General features: G+C 34.1%; 1 protein-coding gene and 1 long non-coding RNA gene across 2 annotated transcripts; both read left to right on the top strand.

Annotated features, from left to right (window-relative positions):
- The first annotated feature begins 9,584 nt into the window (after window positions 1-9,584).
- LOC117211644 lies at window positions 9,585-10,399 on the top strand. Its single transcript, XR_004488287.1, has 2 exons — window positions 9,585-9,615; window positions 9,707-10,399. It is a non-coding gene; the product is annotated as an uncharacterized LOC117211644 (long non-coding RNA).
- Window positions 10,400-13,479: 3,080 nt separating this feature from the next.
- LOC117211683 lies at window positions 13,480-17,994 on the top strand. The gene is made up of 3 exons (XM_033455840.1): window positions 13,480-14,530; window positions 14,619-15,064; window positions 15,250-17,994. The coding sequence occupies exons 1-3, from the start codon at window positions 14,335-14,337 to the stop codon at window positions 15,433-15,435; spliced, it is 828 nt and encodes a 275-aa protein (XP_033311731.1). The 5' UTR covers window positions 13,480-14,334; the 3' UTR covers window positions 15,436-17,994.
- The last annotated feature ends 1,199 nt before the right edge of the window (window positions 17,995-19,193 follow it).

Below are 19,193 nucleotides of genomic sequence, written 5' to 3'. Positions count from 1 at the left end.
GAGAAAATGACAGTGTAATTGCACGTGAGTTTTTAAGGGAAAATCGAAGAGCGCGTGTCGATGATTCAAAATCGGAAATGCGTGTGAGCGAAGTTCCGTGTGCGTGACGATGAAAGCGAATGATCGAGGAGCGTGTGTAACGAGAAGAGTGAGACAGATTTAAAAAAAAAAAAACAATAATTATACAGAGATTTACGTTACGAGCCTTTATTACGATACTTGAACTTTTCGCCTCGCTACTTTAGTTAGAAAAAGGAAAATTTTAAGACGCGCATTATAAATTACCAGCCTAGCTAAATCCAACAAGTGAAAAAATGCAAAATAACTGCGCGGAAGATAAATTTATTATTATTAAAATTAGTACTACTGTTATAAATCTATTAACTAAACATACTATTACTACTATTACTATTATATTACTACTACTACTACTACTACTACTACTACCACCACTACTACTACTACTACTACTACTACTCCTACTACTATACTACTACTACTACTACTACTACTACTACTACTACTACTACTACTACTACTACTACTATACTACTACTACTACTACTACTACTACTACTACTACTACTACTACTATCGCTATTACTACCACTACTACTACTACTAGTACTACTACTGCTACTGCTACTATTACTATTACGACAACTACCGCTATTGGTACTGTTAGCACTTCCATTTCCTACTGCTGATACTACTACTGCTGTTACTACCAACATCACCACTACTACTGCTGCTGCTAGTGTAACTACTATTATTACTCTTACTATTACTATTACTACTACTACTACTACTACTACTAATCTACTACTACTGCTGCTATTACTACCACCACCACTACTACTACTACTACTACTACTACTACTACTACTACTAGTACTACTACTACCACTACTACTACCACTACCACTACTACTACTACTATCACTACCACTACTACTACTATTACTATTACTACGACTACTACTACTACTGCTGCTGCTGCTACTACTATTACTACCGTCATCGTTACACTACTACTGTTGCATATTATTGCTAACTATCAACAGTAGTGTGGCCATTATTTCCGTTGTTATTATTATCTACGTCTGTTATTATTATTACTACTATTATTGCTGCAACTGCTGATACTACTACTACTACTACTACTACTACTACTACTGCTACGACTACCAATACTGTACGCTGTTACTATTACTATTACTACTGATACTAGCACTAAATACGACTACAACTACTACTGTTACTATCGACGTGAGGAGAAAGATGAATATGGCGAAATGATATTTAGTTAACGAGATGAGAAACTACTCTGTTAGACGGTCATAGCTGTTAGAGGTATAAATAGAGCATAGATAGGTAGCTAGGTAGTTGGTACGGTATCAAGGTATGGTATCGTTACAAGTGGAATTATCGAGTAATCGTTATGAAATTCCCGATTCCTTTTTAGATCAATATGCGAAAGAGGCTGGTTTTGTATGTTAGACTGGATCGGTGATATGCCAACACATATACACACGCGCACACGTACATACTTTTACAAATACACGAGTTCGAGAAGCCAATGCGTTGTTATTCCGTTCGGTTGCCATCGGCAGACTTTTGTCGTCCGTAAAACTAAAACTTGACGAAGGGGAGGATGAGCTTTCACCTCGATCGGGGTTTCGTCGTCGGAGATCGCGGGCCAAAACAAACCTTTCTACGATCGTTTGTACGTTTTCTTAAGAATTTTCAGCTTTTTAACCAACACTCTTTCTCCATTTTTGCTTGAATACGCTCGAGGCTGCGTTTCTCTTGAAGCGAGATAACCGCGTCTAGCAAACGAGTCGATTCTCTCTCGGCATGATCAACCACTTCGGCACGTGGTCGATATGGAAAATTGATCGATCTCCGACATCAAGCGTCCCACCTGCCACAAGTCGAACAAACAAACAAACAAACAATCTTTCGAACTTCCATTGCATTCCGTTGCGTCTAGTAACTAATTTGAGAGCCGAAAGACCGATCGAACCAATCAATCCACGTTTAACAACAATAAACAGAACAGAAGAAGAAACGAAGCTAATCAAATCCGTGTTAATTAAGATCCTACGATATTTACACTGCGTTCCATTTAGTATTGCACAAGAGTGGCGATGCAACGTAGCGATTCAGCGAGAACGGTATGTCGAGTGCAGGTGGCCGCCGACACCTCGCCTTCTTTTACCTTCTCGGCGTAAGCGTAAAAGTCGTTAGCGAGAATGCTGTTCATTTTGTACAACAATCCATGTATATTTCCTCGCGTAGAATAAATGGATGGTATCGCTAGCCGGCAAATGCGAACGAAACGAACGAGCGAAAAAAAAAAACAACAAAAAAAAGAAACAGCAGCAAAAAGAAAAAACAAGAAAAAATAATGTTCCTTCGTGCTAGAACCTGCGTGCTTGCAAAAGGATGCCAACTGTTGAACTTGTCGCTCTGCCAAATTCACATGGCTCCACTCCGGCAAATCTTGCATATCGCTATTAGTCGGATCGATCGCTGATCGTCGCTCGTCCAACCGTTCCTCTTCGCATCGTCCGGCTTTGGCAACCGGCTGCTGGTGCTAGGAAAAATGTAAAAAGGCAGAGCGAGACTGAGAACGAATGACTGAGAGAGAAAGAGAGAGAGAGACTCAGAAAGGGTGAGATGTGAAAATGAGGAGGAGCGTGAGTTGTGAGGAAGGAAGCGTGAAGCAAGGAGGACGGGTGACTGAAACGATCGAGACAAAAGAGTCCAGCATGCATTCCAATGTAACTAACTGAAAATTAATCTAGAGAAAGAGAGAGAGAGAGAAAGAGCTAGTCCGCTATGAAGCTAGTTACCTATATTCCGCTGTCGCCGCGTCGTGCCGTAGAGAACGAACAATTTCTTATTAAACTTAACGCTACTTAACGCGAGAAACGATAGATATGCACACCGTCACGTTCTCTTTTCGCAGCAAGAACGCCGAGTAAGCCGTGGATTCGCGATCAGCCTGGGCTAGAGCTTACTAACTTAACGAAACAGTTGTACGAATAATTAGCGATGACAGGTTCGTCGAGCATCCCCTGTTACGCTGCACTTGTCACGGACAAATCTCCATCGCTTTTCCATTTCATATTCCTTGATAAAATTGCTCACGGTTACGCGAATAATCGGCGATAAGTTTAAAAGAGTTTGACGGTTTGTAAAAAGGAGCGTAGCTCGCGGCAGGGAAATTTGAAGGAAAACAGGGGATGGTCGAGTGATGGTCGCATGGCATATGGCGCGTATTATAGTTTAAAGAGGAAGAAGAATATAGAAAGAAGACCACTCGTAGATCGAGCGAATCACGCTTTCCAGTGGTATAGTTAGATATTACAATTGGCGCTAAACGAGGCAACTATCCGATACGCCGTGATAATTTTAGAAACTGAAAGATTAACGTTCGTTGTCAGCGACAGTTCCATCGACTTCAGCCGGATCGTGCGCTGAATTGCTCCAACGAAAACGCCGGATAGCAATTCGTTTCTGCGTTACACGCGCGATATACGTCTATCCGTGTAGAATGAGAGGAAGGAACAAGCAAATAGGAATTATGTGCACGTATATCTAAAACGTAAGTTGGACGGAGAAGGGAACGAAGGCCGAAGAACTAATTGGAGGAGAAATCTCGCTCGCGACTACGTACGAGCAACTGAGAAATCGGTTTTTAACGAGAAAGTGATAAAGTAACGTTGCTACGTACGTTTACGAGCGCATACGTAAATACGTGGAGAGACGAACGGACGAAGAACCAGACACCAATAGCAACACGAACAAACAGGAACACATACATACATACACAGACACACACGAAACATGTATACACACAGTGGGCACGAACGATACTTTGATTAAGCTATATTATGGTAGGCCACGCGAGAAACCAGGAAAGCTGAACGGACGAGAAAGAAAGAAGGGAAAGAGAAGAGAAGAAATGTCCATTGGAAACGAGGGCGGCAATGCGGTGGCGGCTGCCTCTGCCACTCTAGTTGATCGGGATTTGTTTTATTAATTAATTAATTACTCAATTAATTAATTAATCGAGAACTCATTTATATAGTGTGGAGCACTGTTTTAAGTGCTTTTCATTTTTTGGCTGTGTGAAGCTTCAACCGAAGTAATTCAAAGGGGTGGAGAGAAAACAAAAAAAATGATGTAATTTATCGTATTGGCTTTGCATAATCACTCTCGACAATTTTTCTGACGCAAGGAAGATAAACTAAATAATGAATAACAATATTAATAATAATAGAAATAATAATAATAATAATAATAATAATAATAATAATAATAATAATGATAATGACTTCATAAGTAAAACCGTAAAATACTAGACACGAAAGCCGAATAAAAATATACCTACACGCGCAGAGAGTGTTATTCAGCAAAGATGAAACCATGATTAACAATAATGAATAATAATAATAATAATAATAATAACAACAACAATAAATAAGAAGTAATGGGAAATAATAATAATAATAACAACAACAACAACAACAACATTAGTACTAATATGTAATAATAACGCTAATACTAACAATAGTAATAATTAATGTGTAATTAAATAACAAGTAATAATAACAATACTAATAATAATAATAAAAATAATAATAATCGATAAGTAATGAACGCTACATCTCCCTCGGTACGTTATACATATTATAATTCCGTATCTCCGTTTGTACGCATTTTAACAAATGAAAACAAGGATTACTACAGGATATATTTAAACGAGCAAAGAAAAAGATGTATAAATAACAAAATACTATACTCTTAACGGTACTAGTTCAGATAAACATCCTGCCGAGTTGCCCCGGGTTACGCTAAGAGCCACCTGGCCTGCATTAAAACAAAAAAGAAAAAGAAAAAAAATACTACGTTTATAAGCGCTAAGAAAAGCTAAACCGATCGCCTTACAGAGTGGGACACGATAATAACAGACAACATAAGGAAGATATTTAAAAAAAAAAAAAAAAAAGTCGATTAAACGCGTAAATACTACCGTAAAGTCTCAGTACACAGTCGGCATACACGCGAACACGTACACACGCACACGTTCATACAGGATATAATATACACACACGTACTCGTACGAAACACAAACGCATATAAAAGTAACTCGTATACATACGCGGAAAGGGTATAGAACGATAAAAAAAGACAAAAGAGAAAACCAAAAAAAAAAAAAAAAAAAACGAAGAGAAAGAAACACATAATAATCTATTTTTCGCCCGAGCAAAGTGATTCTATAACGTAAATCGTACTGTATCGTTAACGAGGAGGAAACGAAAGAAAGAATGGCTAATTTTTCTAACGAACATACCGCAAGCCTCGACAGCAAAACGGTGTCTCTTTTTTTTCTTTCTTTTTTTTTTCCCCCAATCGTCCTCCGCCGACGATGAGAGTTTTGTAAATCTAATCTACTATTTCTATACATTCAAGCGTTTTGTAAGGTGTCGCGCAATTGCAACTGCGAAAGGGTCAAAATACGATAGCACAGCAGAGACCGCGGTCGTCGGCCGATCTCCGCACGAACCTCGTGGCTCGCGTCGACACACCGAGTACATGCCGAATGAAAAACAAACGTGTTGTTGAAAGCTTGGCGACATTTCGTCGGCCGCGAACGCGAACTCAAAACACCACCTCTTCGCTTTCCCCTGCATCTAATCCGAATTTTTGTCCAGCGCGCGACCCGCGCGCCCACGCACACCCACGCGCCTCACACTCGCATCATTCTCGCACCGGAATTCGCTTCAACGAGCTGTCTGATTCGACTGCCACTTTTTACTCGCGAGTTGACAGTTTCTCCGCGAACGCGCTCGAGCGTCCAGCCGAACCGCATCCCGCTCGTTCATTCAAATCGCCAATCGACGATGCGCTTGCACGACGCATCCTCCTCTTTGTACAGTTTACAAATACACTAATTCGCGTTCACTTTTTCGCGTGTGGGAAGAAAGAGAAAGAAAGGGAAGAAGGGAAGAGGCAAGGGAACGGAAGGAGGAAGGAAAGAACGAGACACAGGCGTGGTTCAGCTCGACGATCGGATTTCCAATTGATTGCCGTCGATTAATCGCCGCGAACCAACGAAATGCCACACGCTTGTTCGATAGAGCGGCGGATGGCGCGAGATCGGCGGCCGATCGACGCGTTGCGACGCTTAACAATATTTCCTTTAGCTGCTTCGAAAGTTGAAAACAATGGCATAGTGGAAACGGTGGACGACAGGAGCGCGAGGAACCGGGAGGCGCGTTTACGCGAGAACGAACAGGATAGCGGGAATGGTTTGAGGTTCGAACGTGCTTAACGAGACACGGAAACCGAGTTCCGTTCGCAAGCCGGGTACCAAGGCACTCAGGGCAACGATTAATATCGATCAACTTATTTGTACGATGATCTAGGCTATTTACGTTGTATGTCCATGATGCCGGAAAAGATATAAACGATGCATTTGTAGGCATTAAAAAAAAAAAAAAGCAAAGTAAATAAATAAGGCGACGCGCGTCGCCTTCTCTAAACGAGATATAACATTTTGAATAAAAAAATAAGTATATAAATATATATATATATATGTATATGTATGTATATATATATATATATATATACAAATATAGAGATTACGGAGTACATAGGTGGAAATGGAAACTTATTTCCCCCGTGGCTGACTGCTGCGCGCGATTACGAAGCTAAAAGAGCGTGATGTTCGGTTACTTTTCTACAAAGCAATTTTAATTTTCATTCGCGAAATTGCCTGTATCGTTGGAAATCTGGCGATAATATTTTCGTTGGAATGCAAACGAAACGCTTGGATCTCGTGACACGAGCTTCGCGTTATCGGCGAATCTTCTAAACGCGACGTACTTTCGATGCGACGCTATTTGTCTTGCAGCGTGTTCGCGTCCACTAGCCAGCCCTATCGTCGTTGCATATACAAGTTTCTACCGTAGTAAATGGAAGCCCGTTTGTCACTGAAAGTAAAAATCACAATAATTGGTTTCTCTCGATAAAGCGTGGAAGAAATGGGCCGTGGGGAGGGAGAAGGTAATAGACGACGCGAACCGCGAAGAGGAGATAAAGGCGCGGTAAAGGCGAGATAAGCAGACGCGAGGAAAGTCTTTGAGAAACGATCGAGATACCTGCGAGTGTGACTCGTAAGCGAAGATTAATTATATCGGGTGCTCGAAACGAGAGAAGAGGAAGGAGAAGGCGGTGATCGCGCGTAATATTTTTAGAAGCTCGCGCCAGATAGGAAGGGAAACGGCGTTACGGTAGTAGGAGGAAACGACAGGAGGGAAGATAGAAGAGAAATAGGCATTCAATGATAAACAGAATTTACTATCTATTTGTCGATTAAAATTCACCAGTCGAAAAGGGAAAAAAAAAGCGGAAACAATATGAAGGAGAGAAAAAAATGATTACTACTTATCGATTAGCTATAAAACATTATTAAGGGCAGATATGTAGTACTCATATAGTCTATTTGTTAATGTTTCAGATATTTTATTAAATGTTGATATAATGTACTACGACATTCCTTGTTTGTGCCGGAATCCCCGCAATCTAGTGTTTAAACGAAAAGTAAAAAAGCAAAAAAAAAAGAAAAGAAGAAGATGAACCGAGAAGAGAAAGAGAGAGAGAGAGAGAGAGAGACGATACGTAAAAATGAAACTAAAAGAGGAAGGCAAATACAAACGAGAATGCTCCACCCGTGTCAACCGATGTACTTAAACGTTACTCGAATATCGATCGATCGGTTAATCGTTCGTTAAGATGAAAGCAGAATGAAAGAATGCAAAGGAAAAAAAACATCATTGAAACTACGTATATAGACGTACGCATAATTATATTATACATCTCAATAGTTCCCTACACGATGCCTTCGTACAATCGAGTCGGCAATTCGCGTACACACAAGAGATGCAAAAATCGCGCCGATTTACGATAATGGAAGGATAGAAAAAAAAAAAGGTGAATAGGGAGGGGGGAGGGAGGATAGCGAGCGAACGAACTAATTTCCATGAAGAAAAGAGCGGACAAGAAATATTTTATTACGTATATAATGTATACTAGCCATAACGCGCCCGTCAACGAGATCCCCTAACTACTTTTCTATTGGCATGCATTATCTTCGAAATCATCGAAACATTCCTTGAGAAAAATTGTAACACGCGACAACGTCCTTTATCCGTTCAATTTTTCACGCGATCGGCGCCAAGAGTTTAGCGGATCGTAAAATATAAAAATAAAATAAAAGATCGTAAAACTTAATTCATCGGAAATTCGATTAAACTTTAAATCGTTACGGAATCGTTTGATTTCGATTTCTGTTCGAATCGCGCGTATACCATTGCGTTACATCGATCTTCAACTAAATCTAATTTCATGCATAACGTTCCTTATTTATTTGATCTTGAAATTGTAGTCTGCAGAAAAATCTGCGGTCATTTGTTGCTGCGATTTAAAATTAAGGAAATTCACTATATTGTGAAGATCCGCTAAAACACCGACGAACTTTCCTATGCCTTACTCGATACGCGTTGATATCGCTGAATAGGTTCGTTGGGTTGGCCGGTCGTGGAAACGCGATGCACAAAGTGAGACAAAGTTCCTCCGCGAGAGGAGAAGAAAATTGAACGGATGTACGCGTACGGAGCGTTTCTTTTCGCATGAGGGGTTGACTGGCGTTCGTAACGTTAAAATCGCGAACAAAAGCAGAGGGATGAACGAAGAGAGAAAGGTGGAGAGAATGTGCGAGAGCGATGGAGTTGGAGAGAGCGTTGGAAAGATCATAGGAGGCTCGACAGAGGTACGAGAGGTGTTTACGATAGAAAAATCTTGGTCCGTTGCGCAGCAGGAAGGCAACAGCGATTATGAATATATTTATAGGAACGCGAGACTTTCGTATATGTAGAATCGAAAGGTCACACGGCTGCGCTCACGAATAATTTTGTAACGTTTTATAAATAAATTGGCATATCGACTTTATCAATCGGAAACGAACGAAAGAGAGGAAACCTTCCCTCCGGAAATAAAAAGGAAGAAAAGTCGGAGAAGGGACGAAAGTGGGAGCGAATGCTAGCGAGAGGAAAACGAAAGAAAGAAAGAAAGACGCGTAAATAAATTAATTCTCACTTCTCCATCGATGAACGCTCTGCTGGTTTGGAGCTGTAGTCATATCGTTAGTGTATAAGTCTGTATGTGACGATGTTAATTATTGTAATATAAAGAAAAGAGCAAGATGAAAAAGATAAAACCAAACCATTATTACTACGTAGGAGCATTTCAAATGAAAATTAACGGATGGTGTTTAAAGGAGAACAGAGAAACGGATAACGACGCTATTTGTCTGGTATTACCGGGCATGCCTCAAAATAGATTTTTTATAAATCGCAAAAATCTGTTTCCGACCTTTTTCATTGAATATTCTCATATTCGAGACTTGACTCTCTCCGTTTCTGTTTTTCGCAATGTGGACCGCATTTACTTGAGAAAACGAACGAACGAACGAAAGAGGGAGAGAGAGAGAGAGAGAGAAAGTGAGAGAAAGCAACAGAGAGAGAGAGAGAGAGAGAGAGAGTGAACGAAACAGAAAGAGTGAAAGGCGGGGCGAATGAGAGAGAGAGACAGAGAGAGAGAGAGAGAGTGATAAAATTGGTAATATATGAAGAAGAGAGCGTGAAAATAAATATGAGGAAAGATAAAGTGCATTAGTGCGATCAGAAGCAAAGATGAGGAAAAAATGAATACAGAAAGGAAATGAATGAGAAACAGAATGTGTGTGAAAAATGATAAGACGAGAGAGAAGAAAGAAAACAAGAGAGAGATGAAGAAGCAATCGCACCTCGACCGAATTTAAACCTATAATTTCCTCTCACACCTTTGCGCAGTGTTTTGGGCCTTTCCGTCCAATACGCGATGTACCACTGTCATTATTTATTTAATTTTTGCAATCTACGTACAATAAAATTGTTGTTGCTGAAACGATAAGTGTAAATGTGTATACTGTACATTCAACCTTCGTTTTAAAATCATCATTAAGATCTCACTGGACCAGGATTCTTGCCGTCCTGGCGTGTGTTGTAATTGTACATGTACATATACATGCGTATTTTTTAATATCAGACGGTAATTTACTCGATAATTAGGATCGCTTATTAGAGTATATATGTATGTATATATGCATACATACGTACGTACATAAGATATAATATATATGTACACATATGCATCCGTACATGTGTGTATGTATATGTATACATATATGTACACATATATGAAAAAAAGAAAAATGAGAGCGGCATTCCCGACGCCGATGTCTGCGATGAACGATCTCCGAAAGGAATAAAGCACTTTCACGTAGTATCGTGTTTCTCTCACTGTTTCTCTCACTACCCTTGTATTCCTAATCATTACAGAGATTGATTTCTTAAATGGTGTCCGCAGAAATCCAGCTAACGACAAATTCTATTCTTACGAAGTATCGTCGAAAATGTCAACTTCTCGTTTAAAAGTTATAAACTACTCTAAAATCTTTGAACTTTGATACTCGTAACTATTACATTCTTCTTTCAATTACAATGCCTTCTTAATGCTTTGCGCCTTTTACGTTTTAAAGTTTTTATAATATTCGTGTAAATGAATCACATTTGATATGAAATAAAATTATCGTACGACAGACGAGATACGTTAGTCAATGATTATACTCAGCAAAGCTTTGTATCGTTTCTACGGTTGCCGATACAGTAGAAAATAATATTATGATGCCATCTATACTCAGAATTTAAACTATCTATGATTAATTCCTGTGGAATAAAATTCTATAAGATTTCCTATATTTCCTATATTCGTCTACGATTATACCACAGATGAGATATATATAGAGTAGACGTGACCATTGACTTCTGTAGATGTGACTGATAGACATGATCGATGGATGTAACCATTGGATGTGACATTGTGACATCATTGACTACCTTGTCGGTGTGTTGACATCATTAATTAAGGACAGAATAGACATGACATTAGGTGGGACTTTGTATCCCAGGTTCTGAAATACCAGTTTGGAAAAAATTTGAGTATTTCCTACGCCCTCTGCGATTCGCTACAGCCAACACAGTAAATATCACAGATAACTTATTTTTAATTTCACAGGAAAATTTAGTTTCAATTTAAACCATTACCATAAACGAGATACAGAAATAGATATGATATTCAATGCTTTCTCAAGCTCCACGTTTTGGAGATCATCTGATCACCCATACCATTTTCGTATCGCATGCGACTTTACCGATTCGGTATAGTGCTGCTTTGAATTAAAAATACATACTCTTGCACGTATGAAATTATAAATAAAATATAGAGTAGGATATTCCATAATATAGAATAGGATATCCTACAATCGCAATGGAGTATAGAATTCTATACTTCTACAATACTTCAGAAAGTATTACACACCATTAAAAAATAAAAGACTGTACACTACACATATGTATACGTTACACACTATCAAAATAATAATAGTTAATGATTCGTTTAACTAATTCCAAATTAAATTGTAACTTCATATATCTGAAACAAAAATGTGAATTTTTTAATCTTTTCTATTTTCATCTTCGTATTCTCAAATCAATTATTAATTACATATTATCAAGTGTAGGTACTGTGACTCATAAACTTGCAATACAATTTATCGATAACCTAAATAGACGAATTACGCCAAATGGAAAGAAGAAAAAACCAATAAAAAGAGTAAAAAATCACCAAAATGTTGCTTCTGTGGATAAATACATGTACAGTCTATATCAATCTGGTAGATCGGTCTTCCATATGGACCAGCGAGCGCAGACGAACGGAACAACGAGTATGAGAGAATGTCTCTTTTTACCTAGCAACAAAACAATACTTCAACCTCCCGTAATAGTCATCCGCTCGATCATCCCTACAAATAAGACTGTACCACTTACTACTGAGGAATCTGCCATTGATATAAAACATATGTGAGAAACTGTTAAATTTATCCTAAAAACTCTAGAATCTCAACGAAATATTCAGACACTTCCACCATATGTACAATGTATTCTTTTATATATACTTCATACAAAAATATTATACTCTATAAAAAGATAAACGTTGCAGTAAATGTAGTAAATATAGAACGATATTTATTAGATTTAATTTTGGAAATTGACATCTGCCGATATTGATATTATATCTATAATAATACTCAAGGATAGAATTTATAAGTTATATTTCCATCGCTATATTGTGATGTCATATCTTGTCCCGAAATTGGTTAACGCTTAAATCTTTGATAGTCATTTATTCCCTTTTTTCAATTTTTATCTTCTTAATAAGAGTGCGATTCACTAACATTAATACATTTATTTAGATGAACGTTTTTAAATTTATTTAGAACGTATATTTTGTGCATTAATTAATGTAACATCATTATGACTTATCTAGCAAATTTTGGAATGATTTATGAAAAATTTCGGGCAGTAATCGCAAAAACAAGAAATCGTTAAGTCTATTTACGAATGAACAAACTTGTGATCATTTCTTATTCTACGCAAAGTATAATCTTGTTTGTAAAATACTTTCGTTCGGTTATTCTATAGTTTCAGTTTTTATTCTCTTTGGCAATGCTTAAAATATATTTGTCTTATTATTAAATAGATATATAAAATTAACTGCTATTATTAAATTAATTAATTAACTGCTTTTAATAAAAATAATAACCAAAATGATACATTTGTTTTCATTAATATAATTATTAATATGAATCTTCTACATTCAAATGTGAAAATAAATTCTGAATATATATAGAATTCTAATAACCCTACATATGTATGTATTACAAGTAACAATAAAAAGAGAATATGTAATAATTTTCAATAGGAATACTTTCTAAAGAGTAAATACTGTTTTCGGATAAGATAAGATCATTCTTCTAATATTTTATAATTTTTTGATTGAATATAACAAACTTTCATTGGCTATATCTTATATTTCAAATTTTTCAAATAAGAATAGATTCATTTAATATTGGGCAAAGCTATTATACAATAAAAGATAACTCTTATGCAAGTACAAATCACATAAGCCAATATTCATATACTTACCATTTTTCTCCATTTTTGTTAACTTCAATATCAGTATCATGGCACATTCATATTTATTACAATTTTAACAAATACTTTGACAAAGTTAAAGCAAACTTTAAACGAGAAGCTTTTGTGTAGTATTTAAAACGATACAGAATTACATACATTATGATTTACACAATTTAAACTTAATAAACTTTTACAGCACGTTTCATCTTTATTTAATTGGGTTAGCAGCCTGTAATATGCACTTATTATTTTTGTTTAAATCGGAACAATTCGAGCCTACAAAAGATATTTACACGTGGTTTCTCGCATGGAAACAGGATCTGCGCATGCGCGAGAAATCTTCAGAGGGGGCAAAGCCCTTCGTCTAATAAAACCGATAGACAGTAAGAATGGAAACATTATTTTGTAGTTCTCATTTAACACATTTGTGCCAATTTCAATATTTTTACGTGGTGTCATGTTAATATAAAAGTAGAATTTTATTAAATATTGTATGTGACATTTACAATGCTACAAGGATCCAATCAAAAATTAATTTTTATGATATTTTACTTTAAAACATAAGAAAGTGATAGATTCGAATTCTATGTGATTTATATGAATGAGCACCGACAAGACTGATTATGAAACAAAATATATTACTCTAATTTATGTAATTACTTCATTACTAAATGCAAGACAAGATTGTTATTGAAATTAACAGTATTATTGTAAACAATCGGTTACTTGCTACTAGTTTTATAAAAGAGATTAAAGGACATAAGTGAAAGTAATTGCAATGTTATACTAGCATGATCTATAAATAATGCAGAGGATATTTATAGAATTATGACTTATAATTGGGTCAATCATTAAGAAATTTAGAAAAGCCGAAAGATTAAAAAATTTGTAATACATTTTTGAGCAGAATCTTATTAATGAAATACATTAAAATAAATAGTGAGAGATCAAGATATAAGTTTATTTTATTTCTATATGTACCAAAGAATTATTGCCAAGGTTTTTACATTATCTCACTTCACAATAATTTTAAAATACTGTGTACAATGCAGATGTTATATAATTTATTTACTTAATACGAATTATAAGTAAAAATTATTTAATAAAAAACCGATTATGAAATGATTGCTAAGTATGTTCTTTTAACATAAGTGAGTTTCAATGTGAATAAAAGTTTGTACATATGGGTTTTACAAAGATATTAAAACGTATGCTGTATGCAAATTTTGCATCATGCAGTTCTAAAACATTAGGAATACTAGCACCATTAACAATCCCACCATTGCATATTGCATTTTTGTACTACTTTTGGCAAGAATATTCAAGAGACGTAGACAAACAGTATTGTTCTTGTTCATGTTGGGACACAGTATTTAAGGGTAAGTTAATCTTGTTTATATATTTTATGTGACTAGTTATAGAACTACATTCAATTAGTTTTCAAAAACTATTGATATATTATTGCAGGATCATATGAGTCTGGCATTGCCTCTTATAAACATATGTATTTTAATGCCACATCGAATACTTTAAAAATATGGATTACGATTGTAATTGGAATTATTACTTTCTATGAAGTAGTGAAACATTTAACATGGCTAGCTTTTCATAATCGCCTTAGACTTTCTATGATGATCCTTTTTTTAACTGCTATTTTCTCACATTACTATACTTGGTGGGTTTATATGAATTATTGGAATGATGAGTTCTATTCCCAATGGTACCATCAATTGTTTTTCTCTGTCACTGAGCTGATTTCTACTTTCCTGGTTGTTCATCTGGCAGATAATAAAAATCCAGTAACTCATAGAAAAGCATTTGGTATAGCTGCAATAGCTATTTTACATATTTTAGCAGGTGGTTGGGATCAATTTGTTGCCAATGTTTTCAGAGGAGAAGGACATGCACATCAGGTAATAGTATTTAAGGAATCATGTGTCATAATCATAATAACTATATGCAATTTATAATGTAACATATTACAATCATTTGCATCAATTCATTTATATATGAATGAATATGTATATGTGTACAATATGCAATACATAATATGTATATACAAATTATAATGTTTAGTTAGTAATTTTTTATGTAATAGGTTGTACGTGATCTTGGATTTATGATCCCAGATATTCTTCACGTTGGTATTCCATTATGGACAGTTAAGTGGAAACATATTTATAATCTTCCTGGTTCTGCCAAACGAGATCCTAGTATCAAAAGAGATCTAGCTTATATGTTGGGAATGATATGTATAGGATTATGCATTTGTGCCATATTGTAATTCAGTCATTATAATGCCTAAAAATAGTGTCTTAAAGATGAAATGATCGTTTAATTTAACTTATTTTCTTATACCAAGTTTTGAAAGATGTACATCTATAAATGAATATTATTGAAAAAATATATATGTACACATATACAGGAAGTGCAAAAGGTTTGGGGAAAAACTTCAGGAGCATATAGCACTCATCAAAACAAGCAAAAAGGTTTTAATAAATGTAGGTCCAAAAACTATTAGTTTTGGAATTACGAGATGTTTTTGCCAATAAGATATTAACTCTACAGCATATGTTCAATATGCCACCTGTTTATTTACATATGCAAACACACACACACTTGGGCACATTTTTTCCTATCACATCAATTACTGACATTTTTCTTATCCCTTACATTGGTTTATTATAAAACTGTACTATTATACACTAAACATCTCATAATTCCAGAACTAATGGTTTTTGGATCCATGTTTAGTAAGACTTTTTTTACTTGTTTTGATGAGTACTATATACATACTCTTAAAGTTTTCTCCAACGTTCTTATACATCCTGTATTTATAAACCTTTATAATACCTTTTGTGGTGCTGATACTTTTGCTGAAAGAATATTTACTTACAATTAGTCAATTTAGTTTAATAGATTCCATTACAGAGTGGTTTCCATTATTACTTAAACAATGTTACACATTTGAAGAGCTTTTATCTTTCTGTGTTCTATTTCATTTTATATATTCTTAATATATTATATATGTATATATATATATAGTTGAAAATGCCTACAAAGTACAAGTTGCTTACAATAGGAAGGCTATCCTTTTAGGTTGTTTGTGTCTTTTACGTTTGCAAAGTAGCAAATTATTTATCTTATCTACTAAAACAAAATATATTTTAGGTATTAACAAAAAAGTAGTACATGTAAGTAGAGAAATTATGATTAATCACTTATATCTTTTTAGCATTGAAATAAATATATTTATAGTTATTCTTTTTCGATAATAATTAATAGTTAATTAGTGATATTGATTAACTATTAATCTTTGACATCAGTGGAATGTATACTGTAACGATAAACGAACAACGATAGTTGTCTAAAGATGAAATTGTGCACATTTTTTTGTCACAAAAATTGCTTTTTCTTGCTATATCGATAATAATTAATCAATTTAATAACGAATTATTTAGATCAGAATAAATTCCAAAGTAAGTAGTAGTATACATTACCATTTGAAAATTGCCTACTTTTTGATATTAACGAATGTGTTCTTAATTTAGATATATTAGTCAGAATAGTTATAGAAGTTTAGTTTAGATGCAAGGATAAGATCACTTTCTCGTTTTCGAAATATTTATCGATATATTTTTGTGATTATTGTTTGTGTATATTGTGTATACCAGGTAATTACGAAATACTGTTATAGCTTTGCAATTTTTTGCACATTTATTTAAATATCGTGATTAAACAAACGAGGAACATTCAAGATTATACATATAAATTATATCAACGAAAGGAACATATCATACACAACGTTCGCGATACGTTTCTTAAAAATAAAAATAATTATAAAAGAAACAAGGAATGTATAATATAATTATTGGCAGTTTTGAAGAGCAGTGCTCTTGTTAAGGAACAAGGCCACAACAAAGTGCCTACATACAATGCGAATTATTTTCGTTAATATCTCATTGACTTAATGTTGTTATAATATACGAATTGATTCTACAGGTGATAATAGATATTGTATAAGACTTTAAGAACCTTTTACGGAAACCAATAATGAAGTAACTAATTTAAGAATTAGTTTATTTCAAAGTAAAAACTTTTAATAGTTGGCACTATTCATTGTTTTACTGTATTAGAGAGAAGAAGAAATATTTCAGGACTATAAAGGTATAACTTAATTTAGTCCAGTACCATCCTCTCTGCTTGTATGTTGCATATTTCATATTTCAAAAACAAATTAATATTTGAATTACTTCAGAGACTTTTATTTCATTTTATTTCTGTATAATGATAACATTGTACACAATAAACGTTTATTATCGTATTATCTAGAATCTAGTAGAACTGTTTTTGAATATATACAACTTTGACTTTGTTTCAGTAGTAATTAAACATTCATTAGTTCAATGCTTTATACTAACTAACCTGAGTGATATCTGCTACAATGATAATTTTATATTTCTGCGTGTATTATACAATTAAGGAAACAAATTGATTTTTTAATGATTAAAAGTAACTCTTACTGAAAGTACTTACTGAAATTACCTGTTAGTATTTATTTATTCTCGTCATATCAAACATTTGTGATCATATCTCGTAATATCATTGTTAATGATGCGGCCTATAATATGAAATTATATTTCTAATAGTTGCTAATTTATTGTATTAATTTTAAACGAGAGTCTAATTTATTTTATTCTTGTGTACCTTTTGTAAAAATTAGATCGACCCAACATTTATATTGTATTCGAAACATATTAGGAATACTATGAACGAAATGTAATATCGTATTTGAAATTGTGATTGATGGAACATGTATAAAGAAAATAAAATTTACACGAAAGTTTGTTGTATTTATATCTTTTTTACTTCGATCTACGAAATAGTATTTTATTAAAACGAAAACATGAGACCCTTTTTACACCATTTTAATTTTACAGCAGTTTACACCATTAATAATTATTTTAACGATTGAATTTTTCATGATTTTGTTATTCGTAATTTTCAGAATAAACATGATAACGTAATAACGGAAGGATTCAAAATACTTTTGACTTATACCTCAAATGAAAAAGATGATTTCAACCGTAGAAGCATTTCACTCGTATACATTTAAGTTCATTTAAATTTATTAACTTAATATATATTATTAAAATTTAACTTCAAGTGAAAAGACATAAATAAGACTATAAAAAATATTATGATAGGTTAATTATTTTCTACCAAAGTATTTTCTATAAGGACTAAAAACTAATAAAAGCATCTTAATAATTACAATATTGTTTCTTTAAACAAATTTTTAAATCCAAGGTGTATATCATTGGCACATTTTAATCAGTATAATTGGAGTTTCATACGAACAACCTTTATAAATTGATATATTTAATTAATTAAAAACATATTTTTATACTGCAGGAAGATTTTATGTCCAAATCGATACCGTATTCGGACGAACAGATTTATAACTTATTACGTATTAGTTATTATGCTTTTCATTTTTCATTAGTAAATGTAACGTATGTAAAATGATGAACTCTGTAATCATCATCCCCTATTTAATAATATTTTAACATCATTTTCGTGCAAAAAAGAATTATACCATAAACTAACATGAATTGTTTATTCCACTAATTACATCCAGTGATGTGTATAATTACCGAATTGTAGATACATACATTAACGCTGAAAAGTATTTTGTAATTTTTAATTACAACTGTAATGATTTTATTCTTTATAATTGTCATAGCTACATATAGTGGAATATTCTGACTACTATTAGTTCTTAAAAACCAATAGGCAATAATAAAATCAGTATCTGCCTGTAATTTTCAAATCATATAGAATTGCAATATTTTGGTACATTGATTATTTCGATTAATTTTGATATTCATATTATTATCGTACTTTTGGCTATTTAACCCTGTGTGTACTACAGATGATAGTTTTACAGTACAGATTCAGCTTTTTATCAGACTTCTTGCAGTGTCCTATCTAATTAAATGAAATAATTAATATTAAATTTTTTCAATAGGATTTAGATTA

Source organism: Bombus bifarius, unplaced genomic scaffold (genome assembly GCF_011952205.1).
Source record: "Bombus bifarius isolate JDL3187 unplaced genomic scaffold, Bbif_JDL3187 scf7180000008240, whole genome shotgun sequence".
NCBI classification, from domain to species: Eukaryota; Metazoa; Arthropoda; class Insecta; order Hymenoptera; family Apidae; genus Bombus; species Bombus bifarius.
Note: the sequence above shows the minus strand (reverse complement) of the source record. Positions and strands in the feature narration are given on the sequence as shown.